Source organism: Mchenga conophoros, linkage group LG16 (genome assembly GCF_057382185.1).
Source record: "Mchenga conophoros isolate Kocher_MC1m ecotype Shallow Benthic linkage group LG16, M_conophoros_male_GT1.1, whole genome shotgun sequence".
Classification (NCBI taxonomy): Eukaryota; Metazoa; Chordata; class Actinopteri; order Cichliformes; family Cichlidae; genus Mchenga; species Mchenga conophoros.
Window position 1 is genome coordinate 32,890,718 of NC_140541.1, and position 27,200 is coordinate 32,917,917.

The following is a 27,200-nucleotide window of genomic DNA, read 5'->3' on the forward strand; positions in this document are numbered from 1 at the left end:
CAGGTGAGAAAATATCCACATACTACTAGTACTACTACTACTACTACTGTGAATAGTACTAACAATGAGAAGAAGCTGGTGAAGCAGAACTTTATTCCTGAGGTGGAAGAGGAGGGACAGTTGAAGAATACGAAGATGATGAGAAGTTTGTGAAGAAGAAAAAGGAGGAGTAGGAGACTGAGAAGGAGAAGGAGCTAAGAAGGAGACAAGAGATGACTAGGAAAAGGAAGAGGAGGAGAAGTGGCTGGTGAAGAACTTTGATCCAGAAGAGGGAAAGAAGAATTAGGTGGAAAAGAAGGAAAGGAAGAAAGAACCAGGACGAGAAGACTAGGAGAATGTAAATAGAGGAGAAGAAAAGGAGGTGATGGAGGAGGAGAGTGAGAAGGTACATGGTTAAAGTTTCTTTACCACGTGGTGCGCAGTGTCTCCGTGCACGCGCCTGTGTGCGTGCGCAAGAAGGATAAAAGCGCGTTGGAGGCGCGCGGGAGGCGTCAGGCTCACCATGCCAGGCTGCCCGCTGCTGCTCCGTGTCCGCACCTCCGAGCTGGCGCGCCTCCGTCTGTCGGACTCCCGTGCGGAGTCTTACTGATCCGCGGACGATGCGGCTCCTCGCGCTCTCCTCTCTGCTCCTGCTGCTCCTCGGCTCAGGTATGGAGGCTGTTCGCTGGTGGGAGACAAACCGGGAGGCTCTCTGCTCCTTTTTCTAATGAGACTGATGTGGATTTACTCACATTAAACCTTTATTACTGTAGGAGGCTCAGTCTGCACGCGCGGACTGTGCGCTCCGGTGCGCATGAAACGATCCAGGTAAGTTTAGGCGGAGAGAGAGAGCAGAGTCAGGGGCCTCTCCAGGGTCTGGAAAGGAAGAGAAAAAGACGCAAAAACAGAAATTTTCATCAGAAATAAACACAGAGGATGTTTTTCAGCTGCACGTGCAGCTCTCATACAGATTTATAACGTGCAAAATGTCTGCACGACTCTTTAAACAGCGATTTTTGAAAATTTAATAACTCATTTAAAAGTATTAAAGTAAAAGTCGCAGTCCTGTTTAATAGAACAAAAGTTTCTGCCTAGAATATGCTTAAAGTACTCAGTATGTACAAAGGTACAGTCGTACATACGTGACATTACTATTGGCTCATTAATGTGTATATCACTTTAATGTGTTAAGTGGACAGGATTTAGTTTTAACTATAAAACTCAGCATCATATATATTCATATTTAAAACATGCAAATTACTAAATAAACAAAAAGTAAATAATAAAATAAAATAAATGAACGGAGTACAATGTCCAGTACAGTTATGATCAAGTTGTCCAGCAAAGAAGTTGTTAAAGGTACTTTTAGTAAAAACCTTCAACACAAATGTAATGAAAGCCTTTGCCACGAGGTGGCAGCATTTTAAAGATAAGTTACATTTTAGAAAAATGTTAAAACAGAAAATGTTCTTGTAATTTTCTGCCAGAACATTGTTTTTTATTCATGTATTTATTTTTATACACATCTCCATAAATAGTACATTTTAGTAAATTCAGTGCAAGGTTAAAAAAAAACTATAGTTTTATTTTCAAGATTACACATTGTACTGCTGTAATCTGAATATCTATGCCTTACAGCACATTCAATAGAACTTAAACAGATAATTATGTATCAAATTACTTAAAAGTTTTTATTTTTATTTAGATTTTATTTGATTATTTTGACTTATTTTGATTTCAGATTAATTTTTACCTTCTTAAGATTTTTTTTCATATTGCATTTTATTTTATTGAGTTCTACATCTTATTTTGCCAAAAATACCCTAAAATATGTTTGCTATGTTTAACTTAATGTTTACCTTCTCTAGCAAGTTTTAACAAATTTGTTTAAATAAAGTGTAGTTAAATAACATGTATATAGAAAACAAATGTAATTAATAAGTTAAAAAAATTTACACAAAAGAACAGATCACAAATGGGAAACAATAAAACAAAATAGATCAAAAGGAAAAAAAAGAAAACACAATTGGATAAAAAAGTGATTGCGATAAAGTTGTTCATCCCAACCATCATTAAATTCTTCTTAAAAATATTTATGTTTTGCTAATTTAAAGAGACCATTTCTGTTTTATGCTACCAAAATAAGGCTATGCATAAAAATACCCTGATTCTTGTCCAGAAGTTTAGTTAAAAGTAACGCTGTGCAGTTTTGACTCTGACACACTGCACCACCTTGTGGCTGATAGTGGTATTACTGGAGAGTACAGCCTGGCCTTTTTTCAAAATCATACAAACATCTCTGGAGCACATCATGGACATCACACCACAGCTGCTGTTTCTTCATATTTTTCTGCTAGTTTCAGTTAATTTTTAAACAAAGCACATTTAAACAGACTACATTTAAGCTGTGCTTCAGTGCAGTCCTTCAGTAAACGTGCTGGAGTACACTAGCACCGATCTTACTGTGCTGCACCTCTTGTGCAATCCCCACCAAAAAGCCAGAACATAGTAATCAGTTTTTCTTTTGGAGTTTCATATCTTAGTGGTTCGAAAATAAGAGGAAATGTTTAAATAGCATATTACTATGAATAGTATTAGGATGTGTTGTCTATTAGACAGACAGAGGTAGCATAATAACTATTTTACAGGATTAATGATGCATCACATTTTTTCCAATACACCATACTGAATGTTGGTCCAGCAACATCGAGTGCAAACATCAACCTTTGTTTCAAACTGACCTGAATTTCATGTGGAGGTGATGAGAGCTGGATCTACAGTGCACGCTTTCCATGCCTGAAGGCAGCGAGGAGCAAGACCAGGAGCAGGCTCATCATTTTTCCTGCATTCATGGGTTTGTGCACCGTGAATCCATCCCCTGGGGTCAGACTGTCATCGCACAGTTTTACAGTGAAACCCCGAGGTGTCGCACGGAGAAGGAAACCATGTGCACTGTGGAGCCACGTTGAAAACACAGGATTTGAAAAACACAGTGTTTGCTCGCCACCTGGACTCTTCCACTTTCAGAAAATGAAAAGTAAGCTTGAGGATCACTGTTCTGACACACTGAAGAAGCACCAGCACCCAGTATAGTTCGAGTAGAAGTACAAGAAGACAGAAAAACACTTGCTGAAAATGATCCAGAGGTGCCCGAGAGGTTGATTCAGAACAGGATAATACATTGTACATTGTCGTGTTTTTTATCTAAAACAAGGAGGAGAGGCAGCTTTTCCTTAGGGTTAGTCAGCAACATCAGCAGCCTTTCTAAAATAAAAAGTGCACAATAAGTCACCTGGTTTTTAGACTTTTTAAGAAGAAAAGGATCCTTCATGGTTACTACCCCACCTCCATGTCCACAGCACTAAAGGAGACGCATGCAGCTGCTGCCTGATACAAAAAAATCCTGTAACTCATAATTGACATTCTGAGATTAAAACTGCTGAAGAAGAAAAGACCTAGACTAGTGATGTCGTGGTGGTCTTTCATGCTTTTATTGTGTAGGGACAAATGCATGTGCACTTAAAAATGCCGAGCAAGACTTGTATATGGAAGCATGTGTACCCACACATTACATACATATGTATTTATACCTGTAAATGTTCACATGCATGGATATTTGCACAACAGCCAAATAAAATAAAAGAGAAGTGAGTACTTTTACATTTCAGAATATTTCTAGTATCAAATCATTCTCATTAAAGAGGTAGTTTATCTAAACCTGCGCTGCTGCTGCAACATGAATCTCCACTCCAGGAGTGGATTTCGTATTACGGCGGTGCTCCTCTGAACATCCAGTCCAGCCGGTGATCAGGGTTATTAGGATGCCATCTTCGAACAGGCAGGATCAAAGTGTGGCTGTCCGAGAAGATCCAAATGTAGGAGACACACTTTTATTGAGAAACAGGCAGCGTGGCAAACAGTCCAGATGTGGAACAGGCAACACAGCTGTTATTGCTTTGGGTGTTTTCTAGTTGTGTTTTGTTTAATTTTTATGTTTTTTTAATTCATTTTCAGTAGGTTTGCTTGTTTCAGTTTAGTTTTTAATGTTTTAAAATCTGTAGTTTATATTGTAAGGAACGCATGTGCTGGAGGCACAATAGAAGGAAAATAGAATAGAGTAGAATAACTTTATTGTCTCATTAATGAGAAAAGGCACAAATCAGTGAATTTATGATAAAAACAAAATAATGGGTGTCAGCCCACATTCATACTTATGCATTTATAGAACTATACAACTATAGAAATACATCCCACCATGTTATTATTCAGTATACTGATTTTTTGGGGGGCACAAATGACCCTTTATACACCTTTATGATAGCTAGAGGCGTCCTATAACCTCATCCTGAGAGCAGTAATTCAAGATTAAAGGAGGCTGTTCATGGTTATCAACAAAAGACCGGGCTTTTCTTAAGACAGTGTGGTGATACAGCTCATCCAATGAAGTTTATTGGAGACAGCAGGAACAGGTATTACATTAGAAATACAGCTTAATCACAGCTTGTAGACTCAAAGTATCAAACACATCCATCAAAGTCTGATCATATAAACTCTAAAAAGCGTTTTAACTCTATGAAATGAAAGTTTTCCCCTACTTGTAACTATTTGTTTTTCAACGTTCATAAATTTTCTTGGTCACCCCTGACTGCAGCAGGTGGCCGCCCCTCCCTGAGCCTGCATCTGCCAGAGCTTTTGTCCTTGGAAAAAGGGAGTTTTTCCTTCCCACTGTCGCTAAGTGGTCACTTAAAAAGGGTTGTGTGATTGTTGGGGTTTTCTCTGCGTTATTGTAGCAACTTTACAATACAAAGCCCCTTGAGGCATCTTTCGTTGTGATTTGGCGCTGTATAAATAAAATTGAGCTGAAATTGAAAATCACCAAAGAGAGGAGATGAAACTGATAGAAAAAGACAAAAACATGAAATTATCCAAAACCATGACTCTTCTTTTTATAGAATTTTTTTTAAAAATAACTTGTAGTTAAAACACAACATGAGAGGAGCCTGAGGAACGAGCAGGGAGATGATCCATGAGTCAGTCAGCCACAGAGACATGAGGATCTATGTGTAGCCTATACACTTTTCCCATATGTTAATAATCCTGAGGTGTGGTGTTTTAGTGATGTGTAAGACTTGAAAGGTGCTGTGTGACTGATCCCCGTCTCTAGCGTGTGACTCGCTCTGTTAAAAATATATCTTCTCAGTTATGAAAAATAGATTCAGGTTAGCGTGCTCATGACCTGCACTGGATTTCTGCCGGAAATCTGTTTATCCTTCGCTCCCAGTAAATAAGCCCCCTGAAGGACACTCGGCGTAAACAAGTCAGCTTCACTGTGGAAATGGACAAATATGAGCTATCAAAGGGAGACATGATGAAATGTGCTGCTAAGATAAACGTACCAGCAGCAAGGCAGATAAATAATTGAGCATTATCTGTCACACAGATTTGAAACAGCGCAAGTAAAAGGCAGAATATTTAACAAAGTAAAACTCGACTCCACTTTGAGGTGAAACTTTCATGATAAAGCTGGAGGAAAAAACAGTGTCGAGGACCTTGTTGGGGTGAGTTATCGTGAATGAGGGGGTTTCTGTGTGTGTTTCAGGGCTGGCTCTGCAGATCCAGTGTTACCAGTGTGAGATGACGCACGACTGCTCCACGCCAGAGTTCATCGTCAACTGCACCGTGAACGTGCAGGACATGTGCCAGAAGGAGGTCCTGGTGAAGGAGGACGGTAGGTCATGACCTTGGTGTAGCGGATTGGATCTGCGTGGTTATGTGGAGCTTTACAGTAAAACTTTAATAGAATCCCAAACTCAAATATATAAACTAAGAATTCAGAGCGCACAACTGTTCCCCGTGTCTCCAGGCAGGATTAGCGTGTTTGTGTTGGTGGGCGCTTAGGCAGTTATATTTCCTCAGCTGGAGGAAATCTTGTAAACAAAAGGCCGTTTTGAAGTGACGCCAAAGAAACAGTTTGTATTTCTGGCATGTTTTAAGGCTCCTCTCTTTATGCAAAGACAAGAGAAAGACAGCTCTCCAGGCGCCACCGCCGTCAGCTGAAATCAAACTGATCTGAGGTCAGCGAGGACAGGGCCCTCGCCACACTACGACTATCATTAGAGGATGAAATACTTAGCTGCGGGGCAGCTTTCATGGATATAAACTGTGCCATTTTCATGTGAGAGAGAGATATTTTGCATACACAGACAGCTGTGTCCTTTGTGTGAGATCAGACTTTTCTACACCTCATATCCTGCGAATTATAATCCAACAGAGCCTGACAGATAAACCGCCAGATCTGACGCTTCGGACGATATCAGCTCCCTGCAGATACACTGCTAGCAGTGTGCTGGCCTGTAAGTAATTGAGGTCGTGTGAAAGAAAGAAGAGTTTTATGGACTTGGAGGGGAAATAAGGAAAGAGCTGGAGCGAAGTGGAAAAAGGGAAGAGGGAACAGGAAGTGATCAGCACTGGAGTCTAAAAACACAAGAGGGTGAACAGGGCGCTGTAGGCTAGAACAGGTTAAACCAACTGTTTCAGTTCTAGAAAAGCTGATCAGTTAGCTCAATAAACTCGGAGTATGTTCATCCTGAGTTTATAATGACCACCAATTTAATCCAGTGGACTAACGAGACCAAAGAATCTGAACGATCATGTTTATCTTAACAAAACCGGAGAAAGGAGTCCACTCATCCACTCAGTCATCATTTACCCAATGGAAACTTCCCTTTATAGACAATAATCATGAAGTAGGACCAAAATGTATTCAGCTGAAGTATCTCAGGGATGAAAATGATGATAAAAAGATGAATAAAGGTGTATTGGGGGGCAATCGTGGCTCAAGAGTTGGTAGTTTGTCTTGTAATCGGAAGGTTGCTGGTTCGAGCCCCGGCTCAGACCGTCTCGGTCGTTGTGTCCTTGGGCAAGACACTTCACCCGCTGCCTACTGGTGGTAGTCAGTGGGCCCGGTGGCGCCAGTGTCCGGCAGCCTCGCCTCTGTCAATGCGCCCCAGGGCAGCTGTGGCTATAATGTAGCTTGCCATCACCAGCGTGTGAATGTGTGTGTGACTGAATGTAGTGTAAAGCGCTTTGGAGTCCATAGGGACTAAGTAAAGCGCTATACAAATACAGGCCATTTACCAAGTAACACTGCTGGAAGAAATAACATGATCCTGAGACTTACATGGCACAGATTCAACAAGGTGCTGGAAACATTTCTAAGATTTTGATCTATGTTGACATGATAACATCACACAGTTACTGCAAATCCATGATGTGACTTTCCTGTTACACCATGTTCAAGAAACCAGTTTAAGATGATCTGAGGTGTGTTATCATGCTGGAAGCAGCCATCAGAAGATGGGAACAGTGTAGTCATGAAGGGATGGACACGGTCAGTAGCAACACTCAAGGAGGCTGTGGTGTTTAAACAATGCTCAGCAGGTGCTAAGAGACAAAGTGTGCTGAGAAAACATCCTCAATCAAAGAAACTCTTCTGCACACCCTGAATGTAATAAGTAGTTATTTGAGTTGCCGTTGCCTTCCTACCAGCTCAAAACTGGTCATTCTGATCATGTCTACATACACGTTAACTTGCTGCCACGTGATTGGCTTATTAGAAATTGGTGTGGTGTTAGAAATGAGCAGGTGTCCCTAATAAAGTTTTATGTGAGTGATAGTTTAAAAATAAAAAAAACATTATGCAGTGCAGCCACAGTCCATCGCTTGTGGTTTCAGTGTTTGAAGTTCAGTGACGTAGAGACCCACAGTATCTGTGATCTGCGGTTTCAGGTGCTGGTTGGACATGGCGGCTTGGATTCTCTCCCCCTTATTCAACATGTTTTGCAGCTGCTTTCTTTTCAGAGTTGTGCATTTGCATCGCTTTTGTTCGGCTCACATTATTCGGAATAAAGAATGTGCAACCTTGTTATGAAGGTTTCAATGTCATTTAAAAAGCGAGCTGACACTCGGCTTTGACCGTGTTCAGTAAAGGCTATTCAGACTTGAAGTTAGCAGGAACGCACAGAAAATCCCACAAAAACCCTGCAGTGTTTACATGCCTATCTACTAGTGAGAGCACGGGCACTAAAGGTCGCTCTCCCTGAGGTGTCCTTCATTTTAATACCCAGTGGAAATTGGAGGCGTGCATGCATGCGGGCGGGTGGTGTTGTTACTCCCTCTCTCTCTCTCTCTCTACAGCTGATGAGCAAACTCAATAAGTTCCTGTCTTTGGAAATGTGGATCCCAATTCAAAGGGCGAGCTCGCTGCACTGTGGTGTCGACAGTTCTTTAATAAGAAAATTTCTGCATGAATGCTCATGTACGTCCCGGCTTTTATCTCGCAGTGTTATCATTAATGCTGCTCTGCGAGTACAAGGAGAGCTCGGGAATCCGACTGACCGCACCTTATCGCTGTTTGCAGTGCAATAGATGGATTCACAATAGCAACGGCACCTCCGAGCGACGTGTACAAGTGATAAGAATGGAAATTTGTGCAGCTGTATGATTCTTACACAGTACACTTGCTGTGAGATTTCCGCCACAAGTGTGCGACTTTGCATGCTCCTCAGTGCAGATGTAGGAGCACATCCTCGGCTGGGGCTTGAAGATCAGTGCTTCTGTATCTGGAGGGCGTTAAACAATCATCTGCTTTCTTAAAGGCAGATTAGAAAGGAAGGAAATTTTCAGGCCTGAAGAACAATTTTACACCCCCTTCAGAGGCACAGTCTAGAGCCAAAATCTGCTTTTTTTGTTCACCATGATTTTTCTGTAACCAGCATTCATTGTGATGGCAATGATCATAGATTCTGAAAAATGTTCCAGGTTAATGTTTGACCTGGACCTAATAGAACAAGCATCAATGTTTAAACTTCTTTTTTTTTTTTTTTCTGCCTGTCCCGTTTGGCTCTTTTGCCATCAGAATTGTTGTCTAAAGGCAAAGAAAGATGCCCAACGGATTTACTTTACCAAATTGACCATCCCAGCCTTGCCGTAACGGTCCATTTGATTCACCTTTTATTGTTCATTTTATTTTCACTTACTGAATACGGGACAGACTTGACTGGGGGAAAGAAGGGGAGAAAGAAAGAGGGAAAGAGAAACAGCTGAGAAGAGGGACGGGGGAGAAGGGCAAAAACCAAAAACCAACAGAATGAGCAGAAAAAAAAAAAGAAATAAAAAATGCATATATCAATCACCTGGATCACCTGCTGAGAAAGAAAAAAGAAAACAAGCAGAAGAGAACAAGAGTAATAGAATAAACAACATCACAATGATATATGGGAATATGACAGTAAATACTAAATGTTAAACATTATTGTGCAGCACATAAGATCAACAGAACACAGTGTGCTTTGAGGTAGGAGCCAAAAAGGGTGTAGTTTGTGGGTGTGATCACCCGTGTGTACACCTGTGAGCATGGACGCGCTTGTTTTTTTTTAAAGGTTCCTTCATGTAATGATCTGCTAGAGGGTGTGGGGGGGCCACAGCCCCATCCTCCAGGGCATGAAGCAGGTATGGAGGAGATCAAAACTCCAGACATCCAGAGGCCCCCAGAACACAAGAGACCAAGGAAAACCAACAGAGGGGCAGCCGCGCCACTGTCCCAGAAAGAGCTGAGGAGAGTCCCAGATGAGGGCTCACTCAGCAGCCGCGGAGCAGAAGCCAGGGGGAGTTGCAGTGACGCGCCCGTGAGCTCCGCCGGCAGCCAGCCGTGCCTGAGTGACCGAGCCCCAGGCCGAGAGGCCGGGGGCACCCCACCTCCGAAGTGGCCCGAGCGAGCCCCAGGCTCCAGGCCCCGATAAGCGGCCGCCAAGGAGTGAGCCGGTGTGTACCTGGACGTCCATCCCCGGACACAAAGAACCACCAACACACCGATGTCTGAGGGAGTCCGCCATTGGCAGGGGAAGTGGTGGTAGGGGAAGATAGGCCTCCAAACCTTGGAGGGCCTGAGATGTCCCCAGAGAGGTGGCGCCTGACACCCAACCTGACATATAGACACAGAAATATAGGCACACACAGATACAAACATCCATTCCCACCCTCATGCTCTTATATACACTTACTCCACACTCAACCAACGTGGAGACAGACATAAAGAGACGCTGTACACACGATCACACTCCCCAAGCGTACTCTACAAACCGGGTCTAGGTACCCTTGCCCCTGGAGGGGGGAACTGCACCCAGACCCAGGTGGTGTTACCCTTTTCCCTGCGGTGGGGGGAGGCAGACCGCCCCAACTCCGCAGCAGCAGGGAGGCCCCACACTCCAGACCGCAGTCGGACGGCCAACTCCTCCTCCTAGCCCCCCCCCCCGCTCCAGCAGGTCGCAGAGAACGGGGGTTTAAACTTCTTTCTGATAATTCATTGGACAAAGCTTGAAAAAGTGCATTCTGGGTAAACTTTTAGGGCTCATTTTGCCATGTGAGATATCAGCTGCTCCTTTGTGCCTACATTTAGATACCATACTTGTGTTTGTCTGACAGCCTCACGCCGTTATACTCCAGTAATTTAGCTCATTTTTAACTCTCACCTGATGCCTGCCTTTTGTTTTCCATCATAAACCAATGAAAAGCTAGTTCATGAAAAGGGAAGGACCCCCCACCCGATGAACAGCCCTAAACTATCCCTGTTAAAGCACCAGCAGTCAACAAAACCACATGCAGAGCAAACATCTTTTCCTATGATGGCAGTTTTTTCTGCTGGGCAGCATGAAGCAAGCTCTGCTTCCCGTCTTCTATTACTATAATCATCTTTCTCCTTTGATTATGTCTTGAGAAAACATAAAAGGCTGTGCTTTTAGCTTGGAGACGGATGTTTATCGCCCGTGTATTTAAAAAAGGAGATGATTGTCACGCTCCAGTGGGCCACCTTTCATTTCAGAGCTTTCTCCTTTAATGGAGGGGAGTCGATTTACTGTAATAAATGATATGAAAGTGGTCACCTTGCAACTCCTCAGAGGCAGTCTCAAAGAGACGGTAGATTAGTGTAATGGCACACAAACTCATACCAAAGAAAGTTTGCCATTAAAGTATTTTTGCTGGTGATAGTGATAAAGTATTATAATAATATAATTAAAGGTTTTGATGTGGAAATGTCACAACAAAAGAAAGTGAAAATACTTCCTTGGAGCTCACTGCCTGCAGGTGGCGCTATAGGGTTTGAGTGTGATGTGTGTAGGGTGACGGGACACCCTGGAGGTCCGACCCTCAGCTGCTGAGGTTAGCTACTGGTATGTGAAACTTCACCGCTCTGGCAGGGAAGCAGCCCAAACTGGTACGTTGACTGATACCAGGTAGATATACTCAGACTTACCTCAACACACAGCTCGGGCTCTGAAACAGTGTCCTGGAAAAAGCTGGAGTTGCCCTCGATGAGAGGAGGCTGGGGTGGGTCTCCTACTATCCCCTTGGTTCGCTGCCAGTATGTTTACGTTTTTCTTGGTGAATGATAAGGTTGCTTCTTTGGATTTGGTAACAAGTCCTGACTGTTGTTTGCACTTGTTTGCAAAGCAGCAGTCAGGAGCACCCAGTCTTCTTGGAGTTCCTGGTTGTTGTGCTAGAGGATGCCTCATCTGCAACTCCATTGTCGTGCTGGATAACTTCAATGCAATGACAGAGAGACCTGGAGGAACGTGAGTGGGAGATCTTCAATTTCCACCTTCAAGCAGAACTCCAACAGCATTCTGAGGAAGGCTTGAGACACTGATTCCAAATGGAGCGTCTCATTAATCCCACTGGCACTCCTTCCATGGAGGAAGCAGGGACAAGGGGGAGGTGTGTCACCCATCATTTTGCAGCAAGGTCTTACACTGGTGAGACTGCCATTCAGAGTTGGACTTGCTGATTTTTTTTAGTAAGGGGAGAATCATTTTTAGCCAAAGTATGAAAAGGGGTCATCTAAATTATCTCAAATTTGGCACTGCAGTTACTCAGGTAATCAGCAACACTTTTGCCAAATTTGAAGCTGACTGTATCAATGAATGGACAGATGTTACTGGTAACATTTTGCTTTAAAATATTAATTACACCTTTCAGTAACTAAAATTAGCTATTCAGTTGATTTGCCATTATTTGAGGTTCAGAGAAAGGATTGATTTCTGGCTATCTTGAATAATAATAAAACAGTCCTGTATCACGACTATTAAAAGGTACCCAGCGACTTTTCTCTTTGTAAGTTAATCCAGCTGTAGTGATCAAGACAAGAAAAACAGCACGCTTTTTACTAAGGAAACAAATGAAAACGTGCAGTTCAGCTGGGCAACATTATTGCTTAAAACTGTCTTCAAAAACATGTTTAACAGCCCATAGATGATGATCACTGCTGCGCGCTTTAGTCTTGCCGTCACACTAAGCATGTAAAATCTTCACAGAGGCAGCTGACTAAATGAAGCAGCGATGGCAAGACGAATAAGCGCAATTATTCCCCCTCGGATTCCTCTGAAAATCAAACGACAGTGGCTGATGTGTGGCAGTGCAGCACGTTAGGCAGTTGATGAAGGCAGATAACTAACATGTCACCGGCTGAGCACAAAATCATCTTGTTTTTTTTTTATTGTTGTTGTGGAGGTTTGATTTCACCACCTGAAGCTGCGGTGTCTCATCTCTGAACAGGTTTTTGAGTTTTATGTGCACAGGTTCAAAAGTAACCACCAAAAAAGAAATTCACTGACAGTATTTGAGTCTGAGCAATTCCTGGATTTCCTGTTTTTGTTCTTTAAAAGAGATACAATTCTGTCCAAAAGTCAAAAGTTTCTTAGGAGAATCACTTTCAGATACTGTTGATTGTAGATAGGTCTTTAGGCCTATCTACAATCTTTCTTTTGTCCTCCACTTCTTCAGCTTCCTCAGATTTTGTAAGGACACAGCACACCATGACAATATGTGCCACATTTTGGGGTAATAACTCTTTGTAAATCCTCTTCATTTTGCAAATATACTATTTTGTGTCTGTCAAACTCTATTATCTTAGGCATTTTTCACATATTCAACTAAATAAACTGGAACAAGTAACATGTTTTTGCAACAGGTTGAGAGTAACAAAATTCCTAAAGATACAATTTAAAATGGGTTCAAACACAACACTGGTTCATCCCTTTAGTTAAATACCTTTTTTATGCTTCAATGATTCAGAGGTAATCTTTCAAGCATCTGCCCCAACAAATACCACTCACACGAATTAAACATGAAAACACAAGATCTTAAAAAGTAAACTGAATCAAGCAAACTCAAAACTAAACTGACATCAAAATGAAATAAAAGTTATTTAATTAATGGAAAAATGTAAAAGTATTATAACCCTAGAGCCCCGATGACTCAGAGCTGTAACACCAGACTAATTCCTGTCAGTGGGCCGGTTCAGATTATGTAACGACGGCTGATGACCCCAACCCAGCCACCGCTCATCTCGACAAAGAGACCGCAGAGCATCACGGAGCAAGATGGAGACAATGGCGGCTTCACCCGTGTCTGCCTGATTTCACTGCTTATCTAAATTAGCTTCGGCTATTCAGAAAAGTTAATTTACTGTATCAGAGAAAATGAAATGAGACTGTGGTTACTCTCGGAAGTTTACATTCATTCTGTTAAATCGAGGGAGCGAGGCTGCTGAAGTTTGTCAGGGTGAGGTTTTGTGAACCAGTATTTAAAGGACTTTAAAATGTATTATTATTTCTAAAAGGAAAAATTACAGGTCATACATTTTTGCACACTGTGTGGTTACTTGTGTAGCTCATGAATTTGGATGTTTTATCACAGAGCAAACTGAGCAGGCTGCAGTGATCCTGAATGGTAAACAGCATTTGACCACATGTGATGTGGAATTCTTTAACAGCAGGGAATGAACACCGACCAGCACAATGTGTGTGACGCCGGTGCCTGGAGAAAACAAAAAAGCATTTGCATCTGTATTGTGACTGTGTCTACTCTTTCAGCCATATTGACATTCATTGTCCGCTTCATGTAGTCAAATGTGTAAGGCTGTGTATATATAACTTTGGACACAGCCAGCCGAGCTCGTTCATGACATTTGGACTTCACGTTTTGAAGCCTCAGGACTTGTTAATGGTCAGTGTGCTGGTTGTTGTTGGGTAACAACTGTGCGTCAGCCAGCCAAGTAGTAAAAATGGGACACTAACTTCTTTGTAACAAGGAAAAATCAGTGGTTCCATTGAATATTATTTAGTAAAAAAAAAAAAAATTGCTGTTGATGAGAAACTGGTCGTCCAGAGGTTGAGCATGCGAAAGAAAAGCAGTTGCACATCTTGCTTCGCCGGAGGCAACTTATCTCCAGAGCATCGCAGACCGACTTAGCCTTCTGCTATTACTCATAGACAGGTTCCCAAAGGTTTGCAGACAACTGCAAACAACTGGAATCAGTGTGTGAGTGGTTGCAAACTAATATAATGACGAACAGTACTTGTAGCAGCTATCTGTGTTGGTGACATTTTCAATAGGGGACTCAACACCAATTGGTTAGTATCTAATACACTCAAATATAAAAGGCTGCTGAGTGCCTCATTCTGCAGTTTAATCATCAACCTGTGGAGGAACTTCTGAATTTCAAGTCTGTGGTTTGACTCTAAATGTAATTAGTTATTAGACTGAATTGAATTTCTGTTTACTCAAAGTATGCAGATACTACCACAGTTCAGCAATGTACCGAATCACAGCACAGGATTATCACAAACAGACTGCATGTACCTGCCAACCTGATTCAATAGCAGATTCCACCTTACTCCTGTTTTGCTGTCTTGGCACACAAAAGATGCTTTGAAGATAGCAGCTAACTGCTCTGGTCCCACATCTTTGTTCGTATGGCGTTGCTAGCAAATTGCTGCCGTTGCGCATATATTAAATGGAGATGATTTTCATAGGTTGTTTTAAGGTCACATCTTGAAGTATCTTTGGGCAAAATGTGGAACCACAAGTTACCCCAGATGTATTTATCAGTGCATGGAAAAGTGCTTAGACATAGATAAAAGCATTATGGAAGTACTAGATCCACTTGTAATCCACTGTATATGGATGGACCACTAATGTCAAGGTTGTAAGTCATACAAAATGCTCACTTTCTCTAGACTTCATCTTCTTCTACTCGACTTCTGCACACCTTTGAATTAGGTAATTACTTGATTCTACATCCTTCACCAAAAATATCTGTTGTGAAATTCCACCGTCCCCGCTGACCATTTATCTCGATGACATCTTTACTTCAGCTCGTATAACATCCGCTATCTCATTTCACTGCCTCGTCTGGTTTGATTTAAATGGACAATAAACTCTATAGAGCAGACTCACATCACTCTGTCTCCAGTAAGGAACTGTTATTTTGCACATGTCAAGGTCACTGGCAAAAACCCCCAAAACAAAAGCATTAGCGTTGATCCTGTTCTGTGCTTCTTTAAAGTGTCAGTGAATCGCTCTTTTTTTTGGTTAAAAAGTCATTTAGAGGAGTAGCTGAAGGGTTTCCAGACACTTATTGGATGGCTCGGTCCTCCCTGTGCAGCCAAGCATGCTGATTCTCATTAGACTTCTTCTCTCTTCATCCTTTCACCCTTTTTGCCATAAATTAACTCAACAGCATAATTTAGATTGAAGTGCTGAATCTTTGGATCCCCACGCACAAATTAAACGAAATCCCACCCAGGCGCTTCAGATGTGATGGAGTGTTTACCTGATGTGCCGCGTGAGCTTCATTATGCTGATATCTGCTCCTGAAATGTGGCACATCAATGCATATATTCTCCACGCTTAAAGCTACTACATACAGAGTGTAATCAATACTCAATACTCAATTACAGAGCATGATGTCTATAAAGGACTTGTTCAGAATTTCAACTAGAAGAGCCCCCCTGACTGTGTGTGAGCTCAAGGTAATCGATAAAACATTATATTATATATTAAATGGTAAAATGGTAAACGGCCTGTATTTATATAGCGCTTTACTAGTCCCTAAGGACCCCAAAGCGCTTTACATATCCAGTCATCCACCCATTCACACACACATTCACACACTGGTGATGGCAAGCTACATTGTAGCCACAGCCACCCTGGGGCGCACTGCGAGGCTGCCGGACACTGGCGCCACCGGGCCCTCTGACCACCACCAGTAGGCAACGGGTGAAGTGTCTTGCCCAAGGACACAACGACCGAGACGGTCTGAGCCGGGGCTCGAACCAGCAACCTTCCGATTACAAGGCGAACTCCCAACTCTTGAGCCACGATCGATTAGTTATAGGTTAGTGGGCAGTTTTGCAATTAAACAAGAAACCTCTGTGATCTATAATAGACTCTGACTGCTGCTCTTCAACTTTTTTATTCATTAACATGTTTAAAAATAAGGAACATAAAAAAATTTGGTGTACAGCTGCATTGCTGCACTGAATCAGCTCATCAACAGCAACTCGTTATCTCACAGTACAATCCAGGGGTATCTTATAGCTACAATTTAAATGTATAACATGTTAGGAGATCTCCCACTCTCTTGATTTCTGGTTTCATAGTAGGCTGAGGGAAACTTCTATTTACAAATAATTACAGACTGCTAACATGTTGCTGTCATTTTGAATGAATCTTTGTGAATGAGCACAATTTGCTGACTCAATTTGACTCAACTGGCTGCCAGATGGTTGTTTTCCTGTTATAATCCTATTGAACACAAAGGTTGCTCAGTGCAAATGTATTATTTAAATGTAAATTTCTAACTATGTAGGCAGCAACATGTGACTGTTAAACAAGTTTATCACAGTTAATTGCTGTATTATTACATATAAATTTAATGTAATTGCCAACTTGACCCAATATGATCTGTTAGCTGACTGCTCATCTTATGGCACCGTTTATGGCAGGTTTCATTGACAGTGTTCATGTGCTTGACAAAAAAAATATTTTTTGTAGCCAAAAAATAAATAAGTTAAGTGAGATAACTTCATCTTATCAGGTTCAAAAATGCAACTGCCCAGTGACGTTGTCTCAGCATTCAGTTTGCAATAGCCAAGAAGCTAGATAACGTAATTAAAAAATCGCTAGCAAATTAATATGAGTAACCTAGATTGGGCTAAAAGCAAATCTAAATGGATAACATATTTATCATATTCTTAAATTAAATAAAGAAAATATTTTCCATTTTTTTCCAGAAGACAGTGTTGGTAATTACAACATTTCCCCAACATTTTAAAGCTATGATATCATAACAACATGATTGGTCAGTAGCAATGTCATGGACCTTAACTCAACCTAAAAGTGTTTTGTACTCTATGGGACATTTTACCATAGACTACAATAGGATCAGATGTCTTTTTGCACATGTATCACCCACTTTCACATTGGCTGCACAAGATCTGCTCTTCCTCCTGAGCTACAGCCACCCCAATTTTTTATTTTTTATTTCCATTTATCACGCTTTATAAATGCTGATACTGACATATCAGCAAATTGCTAATATTGGCTGATTACACTGTCTCACTGATAAATCAGCTTTGCAAAATGGCTTTCCTTAAATGGGGTTTCTAGCTGTCCTCATTGAACATGTCTAATTCTGGCTCCACGCTATGTTCATTGCAAGCCAAACTTTATGCACCATGGATCTATTAAATTTTGTTAGGCCATTAAGCCTGATGTATGTAGACTATAACACGGGTGGGGGCCCAGATTACAAAATAAAAGTAACAAAGAAAATAAAGCAGCAAGAATGGCCCCATCAACATCAAGATACTTAATGTGAGTGACAGATCGTCTTTATTGAACTTTAAATGAGAAAGTTAAAAAGCTCCAGAGACGAGAAAAAAATCAGTCAAAATCTGACAGGGTGTGAAAAAATAATAAAACCTGAAGCCAGATTAATGAAAAACTGTGAGTGACATGTACAAAAAAAAAGGGTTGAACTAATGATTGCACACAGAGGGTGGTGACTGGTCTGGAGTTTAAATAAAGCTTCTAGATGAAGGTATGAATGAAGATGAAGGAGCTGAAGAGGAGTTGAGGCTAGCACACCAATAAAAAACCTGTGACTGAAATAGGAAAAACCATCACATTTGTTTTCTTTGTCAGTAATATCCCACTTTTATTAACGCTCATTTTCCCCTGACTGAACATGTTACCCACTGTTTCCATCTTCAAATTACTGCTCAAAATATTAAAATAAAAAAAGACATATTGACTCTGTTCCTCAGGTCCAAGCATCAAAAAATGACTCATCTTTCTAACATGCTGCTGTTCCTTGTCCGTTAGCTTATTTATTTTTTGGCAGATACACGCACCCAAAAACTACTCAGTCACCATTCTTGGCCTTGCCAGGTTTTTATCAGCACTATTCATATTTAGCATGGCTTGAAGCTGCATTTTTAAATAGCATTAGAAACATACTAGACCAGGCATGATGTAGGAGCTTAAAGCAGGGGGGGGGGGTTGTGTATAAAGTTGCAGTGAGATCAGATCGTAGAACGGGACATGCTCTTGAAGTGTTTCTGAGGTTACAAACAGTCTTTTTTTTCGGCTCACTAAAAACTCTTTTGGCTCCGAACCGGCTCTTCAGGTTGTTTTGTTGCTTTAATTAATTTATTATTAACAATAATATAAAATTATGCACAAAAGGAATTACTAACGTAAAAAAAAGTAGTTTTATTTGTATATGTTTATATATAAATACATGCGGTGGCCCCTAGAGACAAAACACGTACAAACTCCAAAACACATTTCTAGCATGAACTGAACTTCCAAAGCAGAGCTACTAGATCACTTAAATTACACAATTGAAAGCATGTGTGTATTGTTTGTGTATTTATACACAGGCACTCATATATATTCAAATAATTAAAAAAAAAAGTTCATTTACCTGTTACTACAACACACCAAATCCGGTCGTCGGTACTTGCTGGCTTGTGTAGCCACTAGGTAACAAAAGCTCAACACTGCGCCCAGCATCCTGGAGCACTTCTGTTGTCTTTTGTACGTGCTTCAGAGTTCGTACGTGATTTGAAGTTTGTATGTGCTTTGTCTGTAGGGGCCACTGTACTTTCGCTCTCTCTCCCTCTCTCTCCCTCTGGCTCTGTTCCTGTGCTACTCAGTGTAACTACCGCCCCTCCCCCCTCTGCCCAGCATAAAGCACAAGGCTCAGGTGGGAAGTGAAGCGAAAAAAAAAGTGCGAGAGAGAGAGAGAGAGAGAGAGAGAGGGTGAGAGAAAGAAAAAAAGAAAAAAAAACACGTGACGGCTCGCGATAAGGAGCCGGCTCGCGTCGTTCACGTCAAAGAGTCGGCTCTAAGAGCCATTTCGTTCGCGAACGACCCATCACTACCGTCCACATCCAAGTGTTGTCAAGACCATCTTAAAGCAGCAGGTGGCGATGTAACTCCAACCGTGAAGAAATGTTGACCATTCAAAAGTCCTTGTCCACACTTTAACACTGAATCCAAGTTTTCCAAACTCTTAACTCTGGCAGAAGTTTTCCAAAAGGTCAGTTTTCAGGGATCCAAAACATCAAAAACAAACAGCCAAAACGCATAATAAAAGCTATAGTTACCAAAATAGTCGTGTACGTGTAGACGCATCCTGACATTAAGAATTCCAAACCCAAGTTATAAAGACAGCTTTGAAGATTATCCTGAACTCACCATGTCCAGTAGTTCAGAAAAAATCTATGCCTTTAACCTGTCATATTGAACGTCATTTAAGGGACACAGTACATGTATTGATTTCGTTGGTCAACAATTTGAGATCCCAGTTGTAATAGTCATTGCACCTTACTTTCACACCTTAGCTGTAGAACTAAATCCTCATGCTGATGATTTATAATCAAACTGGTAATTTGTTAGCCAAAATATGTGAATGAGTAACAACGCCCACAAAATATTTAGCAGTGCTTGCAGAAGGGTTCCCGATGTCCAGTGTATAAAAAATTGAAGGATGCACAATTTAAATGAGCAAATCCAGACCCTTTTCTTTCCAAGATCCTTTAGATCAGCGGTCCCCAACCCCCGGGCCTCGGACCGGTACCGGTCTGTGAGTCGTTTGGTACCGGGCCGCGAGAGTTGAGGCTCAGGTGTGAAATGTATAGTTTTCAGGGCTTTTATCGGTTTTCAGCGTTATTTTGTTATTGTTTTTATCGTTTACTCGGTTTTCCTTGGTCTTTTCACGTGTGTTATGAATAAATTTTCTTTTTTTTTTCGGTACCGGTACTAGTTTTATTTTGTTGTATTTATCCGCGACACCTTAAAGGCCGGTCCATGAAAATATTGTCGGGCATAAACCGGTCCGTGGAGCAAAAAAGGTTGGGGACCGCTGCTTTAGATGATGTCCTGAGCGTTGTCAAAAATGTCTTTAGCTTTATCGGAATCTATTGAATTGTGTGTTAAACCAACGGGCTCAACCCCTGGGCCATGGACGGGGAGTTGTTTGGTACGGGGCTGCAAGAGTTGAGGCTCGTGTGTTCATGGTTTTCAGGGTTTTTATCGTTAACTCGGTTTCCCTGGGTCTTTTTCCGTGTTGTAGTTGTGTGTCTTATTTTGAAAGAAATATTTACGTGTTACTATAACATTTTAGGGTATTTTAGCGACACCTTAAAGGCCGGTGCGTTAAAATTATTGTCTGACATTAAACCGGTCCATGGCGGAAAAAAGGTTGGGGACTGCTGTGTTAAACTATATGTCTGTGATATTTAAGGACTTTATCATTCTTCCTTCCATATTTGGTGGTGGCTCCAATAAAATTTAAATTTAGGTGGCCATTAAGTTGCATACTGGACATATGTTGAACTTGACCATGTATAAATACAAATGGAGAATGTAACATTTCATTCTCATGATGATGATGATGACATAAATATAACATAAAAATATTAAAAGATCTGGGATCTATGAAATATTTTCTACATGCAAATGTTAGTAATTGCTATTTGGGAATGTTCGTGTAGAGATCGTCAGTTTTCCATTTCCCTTGTCGCACAGTGTTATTCCAGGTTTGTTATTCCTGGTTTGTAACACTCCAGCAGCTAAAATTCAAAATGTAAACAGGGCTTCAGTCAGATTTTAATCTGCAGGCTTTGTGAGAGGGTGAGACCTTTCCCTCCAGAGCTCTGTAACATTTCACACTGTGTTTCCCCTGGATTAGTCTGCACCTTCGGGGAAGGATGCACAATTTAAATGAGCGTACAGATCTTTGGGTGTTACTACACCTGCATCAGTTTCACTTGGGTGGAGAGAGGAGTGAAATATTACAGGGGTTACTGGAAGTTCATGGTCTGATTTCTAAATTTCTTTAAAAGAAAATGTCACTAAAATGTTAAAGCCTCCCCCAAGTAATCTCATAAAAGCCTCTGACTTGTTCTGGATAAATAAATAACGTGTCCGTGTATACAGCGAAAGAATATGTGGAAAAAATTACCCTCTTTTATTCCCCTTGGCTTTTATTGCAATGTGGATTATTTTGTTTTTATAACTTCATATAAAACTGTGCCTGAAATGCTTTTCAGAAGAACTTTAAACATCGAATGCAGTCACTTGAAATGTCTGTAAATATAGTTTTAAAGATATTTTATTATACTGGATGTATTTATTGTGAACTGGACACTGCCTCAAGGTCGAAAACGTTCTCTCATAAAGTTCTCCTTCACAAAACAAATGAACAAGCTTGGATGGAACTCTTTACAGTCTGATACAATACAATCTAATAATTCAATGTGCTTCATTAATTTTGATTGTTAAATGTATTTAATGCTTTCACTGTCAGTATGTGAACATATTGTACAACACGTTCTCTTAGAGCAGGTTGTGAGATAGTCACTGTTGATTTGTCTTTCTTCTATTTTTGTGTGTTCATGGATGCAATTTTTTAACTGTGCAAAGTTTTTATCTTTTAAAGAACAAAAATTCAAAATTTATACCCATGAGGAGTTGGTGGTGGAGCAAATATTTTTTAAATTATCACTAAAAACTACTTTGGGAGATGTACGCACACAAAACAACTTGGATTTGGAAATTTTGAAAAAAAAAAGTCTGCTTTGCTAGGTTTGAAAAACGATTGTAGTAGTTGCCACTTCTGTTTAAAGACTTTCTGTGGTTTGGTTTTCATGATCCAACCAACTACGATCTGTCTTTTCTGGCTGGCTAACATTTTCCTCAGACAAACTGTAAGACAGCCACAGACACATAAGCTGTCTCACTTGGCAAAATACTGTGCCGAGTGCTTTTTTTAAACTTATCTCATCAGTTTTAAATTATTTTGTATGCTTACATTATGATCTAATGGTCAACAGATTCACATAACCTAGCTAAGTTAAAGCGAGAGAGTCAAACAAATAGTCTGATCAGGATCGGAGGCTAAACTGCTGCCAAAATCCTGAGAACAAATTAAAGTGCGTTAGCTGGCCAAATTATTTCATTAGCTAATGTGTGCTATGATATTAACGATATGTGATATTTAGCTACTGTGTAATGCTAACATTTCATCTCCAAAATGTTGGTCAGGGAATGACATCTTCTTACTAATTCCATATTATTGACCACACAAAACAGTTCTCTATACATTTCACCCTTAGACCTCTAGTTTATGTTTTAGATTTGCTGCATGCAAACAGTATATATATCTTCATAATCAGATTTTCCTATACAATAATTTAAACACCTCATCAACGCTGCTGGTTGCTGGCTTTTCTATATCAGTCGCTGGTTACTGATTCAAGTGAAAACAGATGTTAAAAGGAAAAAGTACAGGCAGTAATTTATTAATTTTTGTTCACAATTGCAGTTATTTACACACTTGAAGGTGTTTTTCAAAGACGCACAGGACAGCTAAGTGTAATGACTTGGCTACGTTAAGAGTTGTTTGTAAAAGAGGTGTTGTAATCATGTTTTCCTTCAAGTAGATGAAAGAACAAATTCCCAGTTACCCATCTCCATCGCAAGCTTTAATCCTCTCATTACGAGCCTAATGCATCCATTTATGTCCTCATTTCAGGTGTGCACTACCGAAAGTCCTGTGCCTCATCTGGAGCTTGTCTTATCGCCTCTTCTGGTTACCAGCAGTTCTGCACCGGGAAGCTCAACTCGGTCTGCATCAGCTGCTGTAACACACCGCTGTGTAACGGACCACGCCAGAAGAAGCGACCCCAGCCATCTGCTGCCATCACTCTTAACACGCCACGGCTTCCTGTGCTTTCCTTCAACATCATCATCCTACTTTCCTCTATCCTGTGCTGACAGAACTTTCCTAAGATGTGCGTTGAAACAAACTGAAACTGTACAAGCTCTGCCCTACATGCTTTGAAATGTATACAAGAGAAGGCTTTTTACAGCATTTGTTCTTGAGTCCCGGCTTTCTGTTGCAACAAAAACGACACAATAGTGAACAAAGTTATCGCCATGTGTCATGTCGTGAATATGGGTAAGATGTGGTGGATAAAACGGCTTCCAGCAGAGGGTTCATGAACGTCTGCAAGGTGGAAAAAGGCAAACAGCAAAGATAGCATGTGTAATTTCCAGAATAAATCTCTTATTTCTGCTCTATGCTCTATGAATAGGAAAAAACAAGTTTTGCAGTGTATTCACCAACTGAAACAAAACATGTATGACATCTCCCAAATGAACATGACTTATTTAACCTCTTGGCATCTACCATGTTGTTAACAAACCACTTAGAGGTGCGATTAGAATTGGGTTGGAGAAGAGGCTGTTACCTTTAAAATCAGTTCTTTTTATGGGGTTTTTGCCTTTATGTTCTGTTAATTTGGTATAATTTGAACTAAACAGGTTCTGATTCCACATAAAGTTCACTAGTGACCTTTTGGCATTGAGAGGCTATTGGTAAATTAAATGATAAACAAATATAAAATAATAGAAAAACATTTTTTTAATTTTAACAACCATTTCAGCCTCTTAGCAGGTGTTTTACAGTGTTTGGCCAAACAGAAATTTGATAAACACCTTTGAAGAAGGCACAAATTTGCCGTGGCATCATTTCAATTAACAGTTATTTCCTTCCGGATTTTCATTAATCATTTTTCCAAGATCTTGTATTGATGATGGCAGAATCACTAAAGTACTCTCCAGCATATCCCAAAGATTCTCAGTGGTTTAAGATCTGGATTCTGTAGTGGTCAATCCATCTGCGAAAATGATGTCTCATACTCCCTGAACCACTCGTTAATTTCCTTAAGCCTACACAGCTCTTTGGTCCTACTCCCTTGAGTACTTTGGGGGTGGAATGCTCTGACTTCACAGAACATTTACCTGATTGCTGATCATGATCTTTTCCAGCCACATTTCTTCATTGGAGATGACGGTTCACCACTGTCCTCTAAGGTTTTGTTTTGTTTGTTGTTGGGTTGTTGTTTTTTAACACATTGGACAATACTTAGCTTATTTGACTCTTATACTTAGCATTTGACCCTTTTGAAACTGAGTAACATTATTTCCACAACCACAAGATCTGTCCCCAGATGAGGTTGGTTAAGAAAACAGAAGCTACTGGCTCCAGTTAGGGTTGTAACTGTAACTGTTGCTGTACTAATTTTCCTATTTGCTTAGTCAAGTGGCTTTTTGTTGGCCAGGTAAAATAAGACCATTATGCAGTAAGTATGTAGTAATAAGGGTTGTTGAACTTGTGACTGACCAGGACAATAAGAATAAGACTTCAAAGTGCTGGAGAGGTCATATAAATCTTCTCAACACAGCAAGCCTTGACTCCGCTTATCTCATGGTCCCCGTGCCTGCTCGGCTGGCCCTGTGTGGCTACATGTTATGTTTTGTCTTTTCTCTCTCTCCTCTCTCTCTGCTCGCTGCCTGGGCGGAGCTCATTGTGAGCTCCCGGCCTCCACCACCTGTAGGCAATCACCTGTGGCTCCTCACCTTGTTTGCTCCCGCTACTTAAGGCAGTGACTGAGAGCACCTCGCCGCTGGACTATTGAATAACGCTCGTCAGTGCTACTTTAGCCTCAGCCAGTTTTGAGCTCTGTCCATGAAAGTTCCGTGCTAACCCTTGTTCTCTGTATGCAGATTTCTCGTGTTTGGTTTGGAGACTCTGGACGCTTTTCCCGACCCCGCTCTGCACCCCTGGGAACCCTGGCCCCCCTTCTCCTTCACCTGTATATAGTGCACCTGGAGTGTGTAAATAAACCTGTTTTTCTGAGATTTCAGTCTGCGCCGAGTCCTCCCTGCTCCTCCGTGACAGCTTAAACGTCTAAGGTTCGCTGTACCTGAAATTTGTTCCCATGTTGAGTTTATTTTAAAGATTGAGATGAGCAGTCACTATGTGGGAAACATCTATGTGCAAACTAATGATACAACAATAAAATCTGCAAATATTTACTTTGAATTTAAGCAGAAAAAAGTAATTACTTGATTTAAATTTACTTTATAAATTTAAATACTGCACAGCTATGATGAAGCTCAGGGTTCCACCTGAGGATGGCTGCTCTTTAACAAATGGTTTAAACTTTAAAACTGTGACTCTGTTTTTGACCACTGTGTGACGTATACAGAGTGATTAATGCTGTTTTTGTGTTGGTAATAATTAATTAGTTTTCAATAATGAATGAGGTTATTTAAATGCGCGCACCCCTCTCTTTTTGGGGATGCTCGTATGAATCCTGCTGCTTTAGGTCAGTGGTTTTCAAACCTGTTCTGGCATGCCCCATACCCCACAATTTTTTACAACCCTCAACATTTTTATCTGAATAAGTATATTATGTAAATAAAGGTAAACATAGCATTAGCATACTCTTAATTCCAATTAGTTTCATTTTGTATTTTCCCCTGGTTCTACATCCCACAGTTTGAGAACCACTGCTTTAGGCAAAGGTGCAAATATGTGATACCTTTTAAAGACTTCTCAAATAGCTGCAAGCAACAAACACAACTTCAGATCCTCGGGATTCTCAGCAGTAATGTCCTGACCGAATACTCCTCATGTATGAAAACCTCTTAGCTAGTTTAGGCCTCTAAATGAAACAAAGTAAAAAAATGAGACACAAAGATGGATGCAGCCACTGTGATGTGACCAGTTGGACTGCATATGACCCAGTGTATATTTCTTTTTGGCTTTAATTTTACTGTAACTTACAAATTAAAAACATTTTGTATTCAGTATGACTTAAAAGTAGCCACTGAGGCCATACTGTCATCAGGAAATCGTTTTTTACTGAGGTCATAGATCAGAGGTCAGAAACCTGTGGCTATTTTGCCCATGTCCAGTGCCTCCCTCTGGGTTTGATAAAAAATTAATCTGTATATGGAAATAAATATAATAAACACAATGTGATTGCTTTCACTACCAACAGATCTTTTTACTTAAAACAAATCTGATTTTCCTTCACTTCACAAATGTTCTCTTTGGTGGTTAATTAAAAAAATAACTAACTAAATTTTTATTATCCTAGTTCTATAATGTTATAAATTCAACATGAATGTGGCATTATTGTTATGAAAATGCAAAGTTAAAAAACCAAATAGTCATACAAAGTAACTGCAGACTTGTTTTAATTATTTATACCTATTCATAATGTTGATATGCTCATTTATGGCTCAGCTCCCTTTTGATAATAAATATTGCTGACCCCTGTCATAGATCAGGGGAACAGAGGGCCATTTTTCATACACTTCAATACAGTGTGACTTCTTTTTCCAGTCAGCCATTAAAAATAATGCCGCTTTGAGGCACGTTCTGCCCTTTTCGGACCTATTTAGTCTATCCTGAAACCTCAATTCCTCGTTGAAATTTGCATTTTTGTGCCATTGCCTCCTCTCTGTGTCTGCCTCGCTGCCTAACGATATCAGAAACAGTTGTGTTTGTTTCAGGAAGGGACCACTTCACCCAATTTGTTTATGTAGTTCTCACTGTTTCGGCCACGCCTCTGTGTTTTGTGCTCTGTAATGTTTACAGGAAAATGTTGGCACTAAAATGTGGAAAAATTGTGAGTGACAGTTCAGAGGGTGCAGTGTGTTTATCACTATAAATAAAAAGCTGTTTTTGTTGGTAATTATCTTACTGTCACAGTGATTTGGAAAAAAGGAGGACAGCACCAGCTCAGCTTTCTAGGCTGCTCCAAAAAATATCCCAAATCTAATCCAGTTGACTGTGAGATGCAGTTAAAAGCCTGCTAAACAATAAAAAAATTAATTAAATACACTGACTCTACTCACTGACTTTACTGAAATGTTGTCAAATGTGTATATACAGGGATACACAGACAGAAACATATACTTTAAGTTAATCAATGTTTTTGTTATAGTGCATA

At 40.5% G+C, this 27,200-nt stretch overlaps 1 protein-coding gene across 2 annotated transcripts; it reads left to right on the forward strand.

Annotated features, from left to right (window-relative positions):
• Positions 1-504: 504 nt before the first annotated feature.
• On the forward strand, positions 505-27,078 carry LOC146557153 (ly6/PLAUR domain-containing protein 1-like). Of its 2 annotated transcripts, XM_085250145.1 has the most exons (4): positions 505-648; positions 5,579-5,707; positions 22,925-23,183; positions 24,961-27,078. In XM_085250145.1, the coding sequence occupies exons 1-3, from the start codon at positions 600-602 to the stop codon at positions 23,164-23,166; spliced, it is 420 nt and encodes a 139-aa protein (XP_085106271.1). In that variant the 5' UTR covers positions 505-599; the 3' UTR covers positions 23,167-23,183; positions 24,961-27,078. The 2 variants fall into 2 exon arrangements, with proteins under 2 accessions (XP_085106271.1, XP_085106270.1); XM_085250144.1 differs by lacking the exon at positions 24,961-27,078 and having other exon boundaries at positions 22,925-23,907.
• The last annotated feature ends 122 nt before the right edge of the window (positions 27,079-27,200 follow it).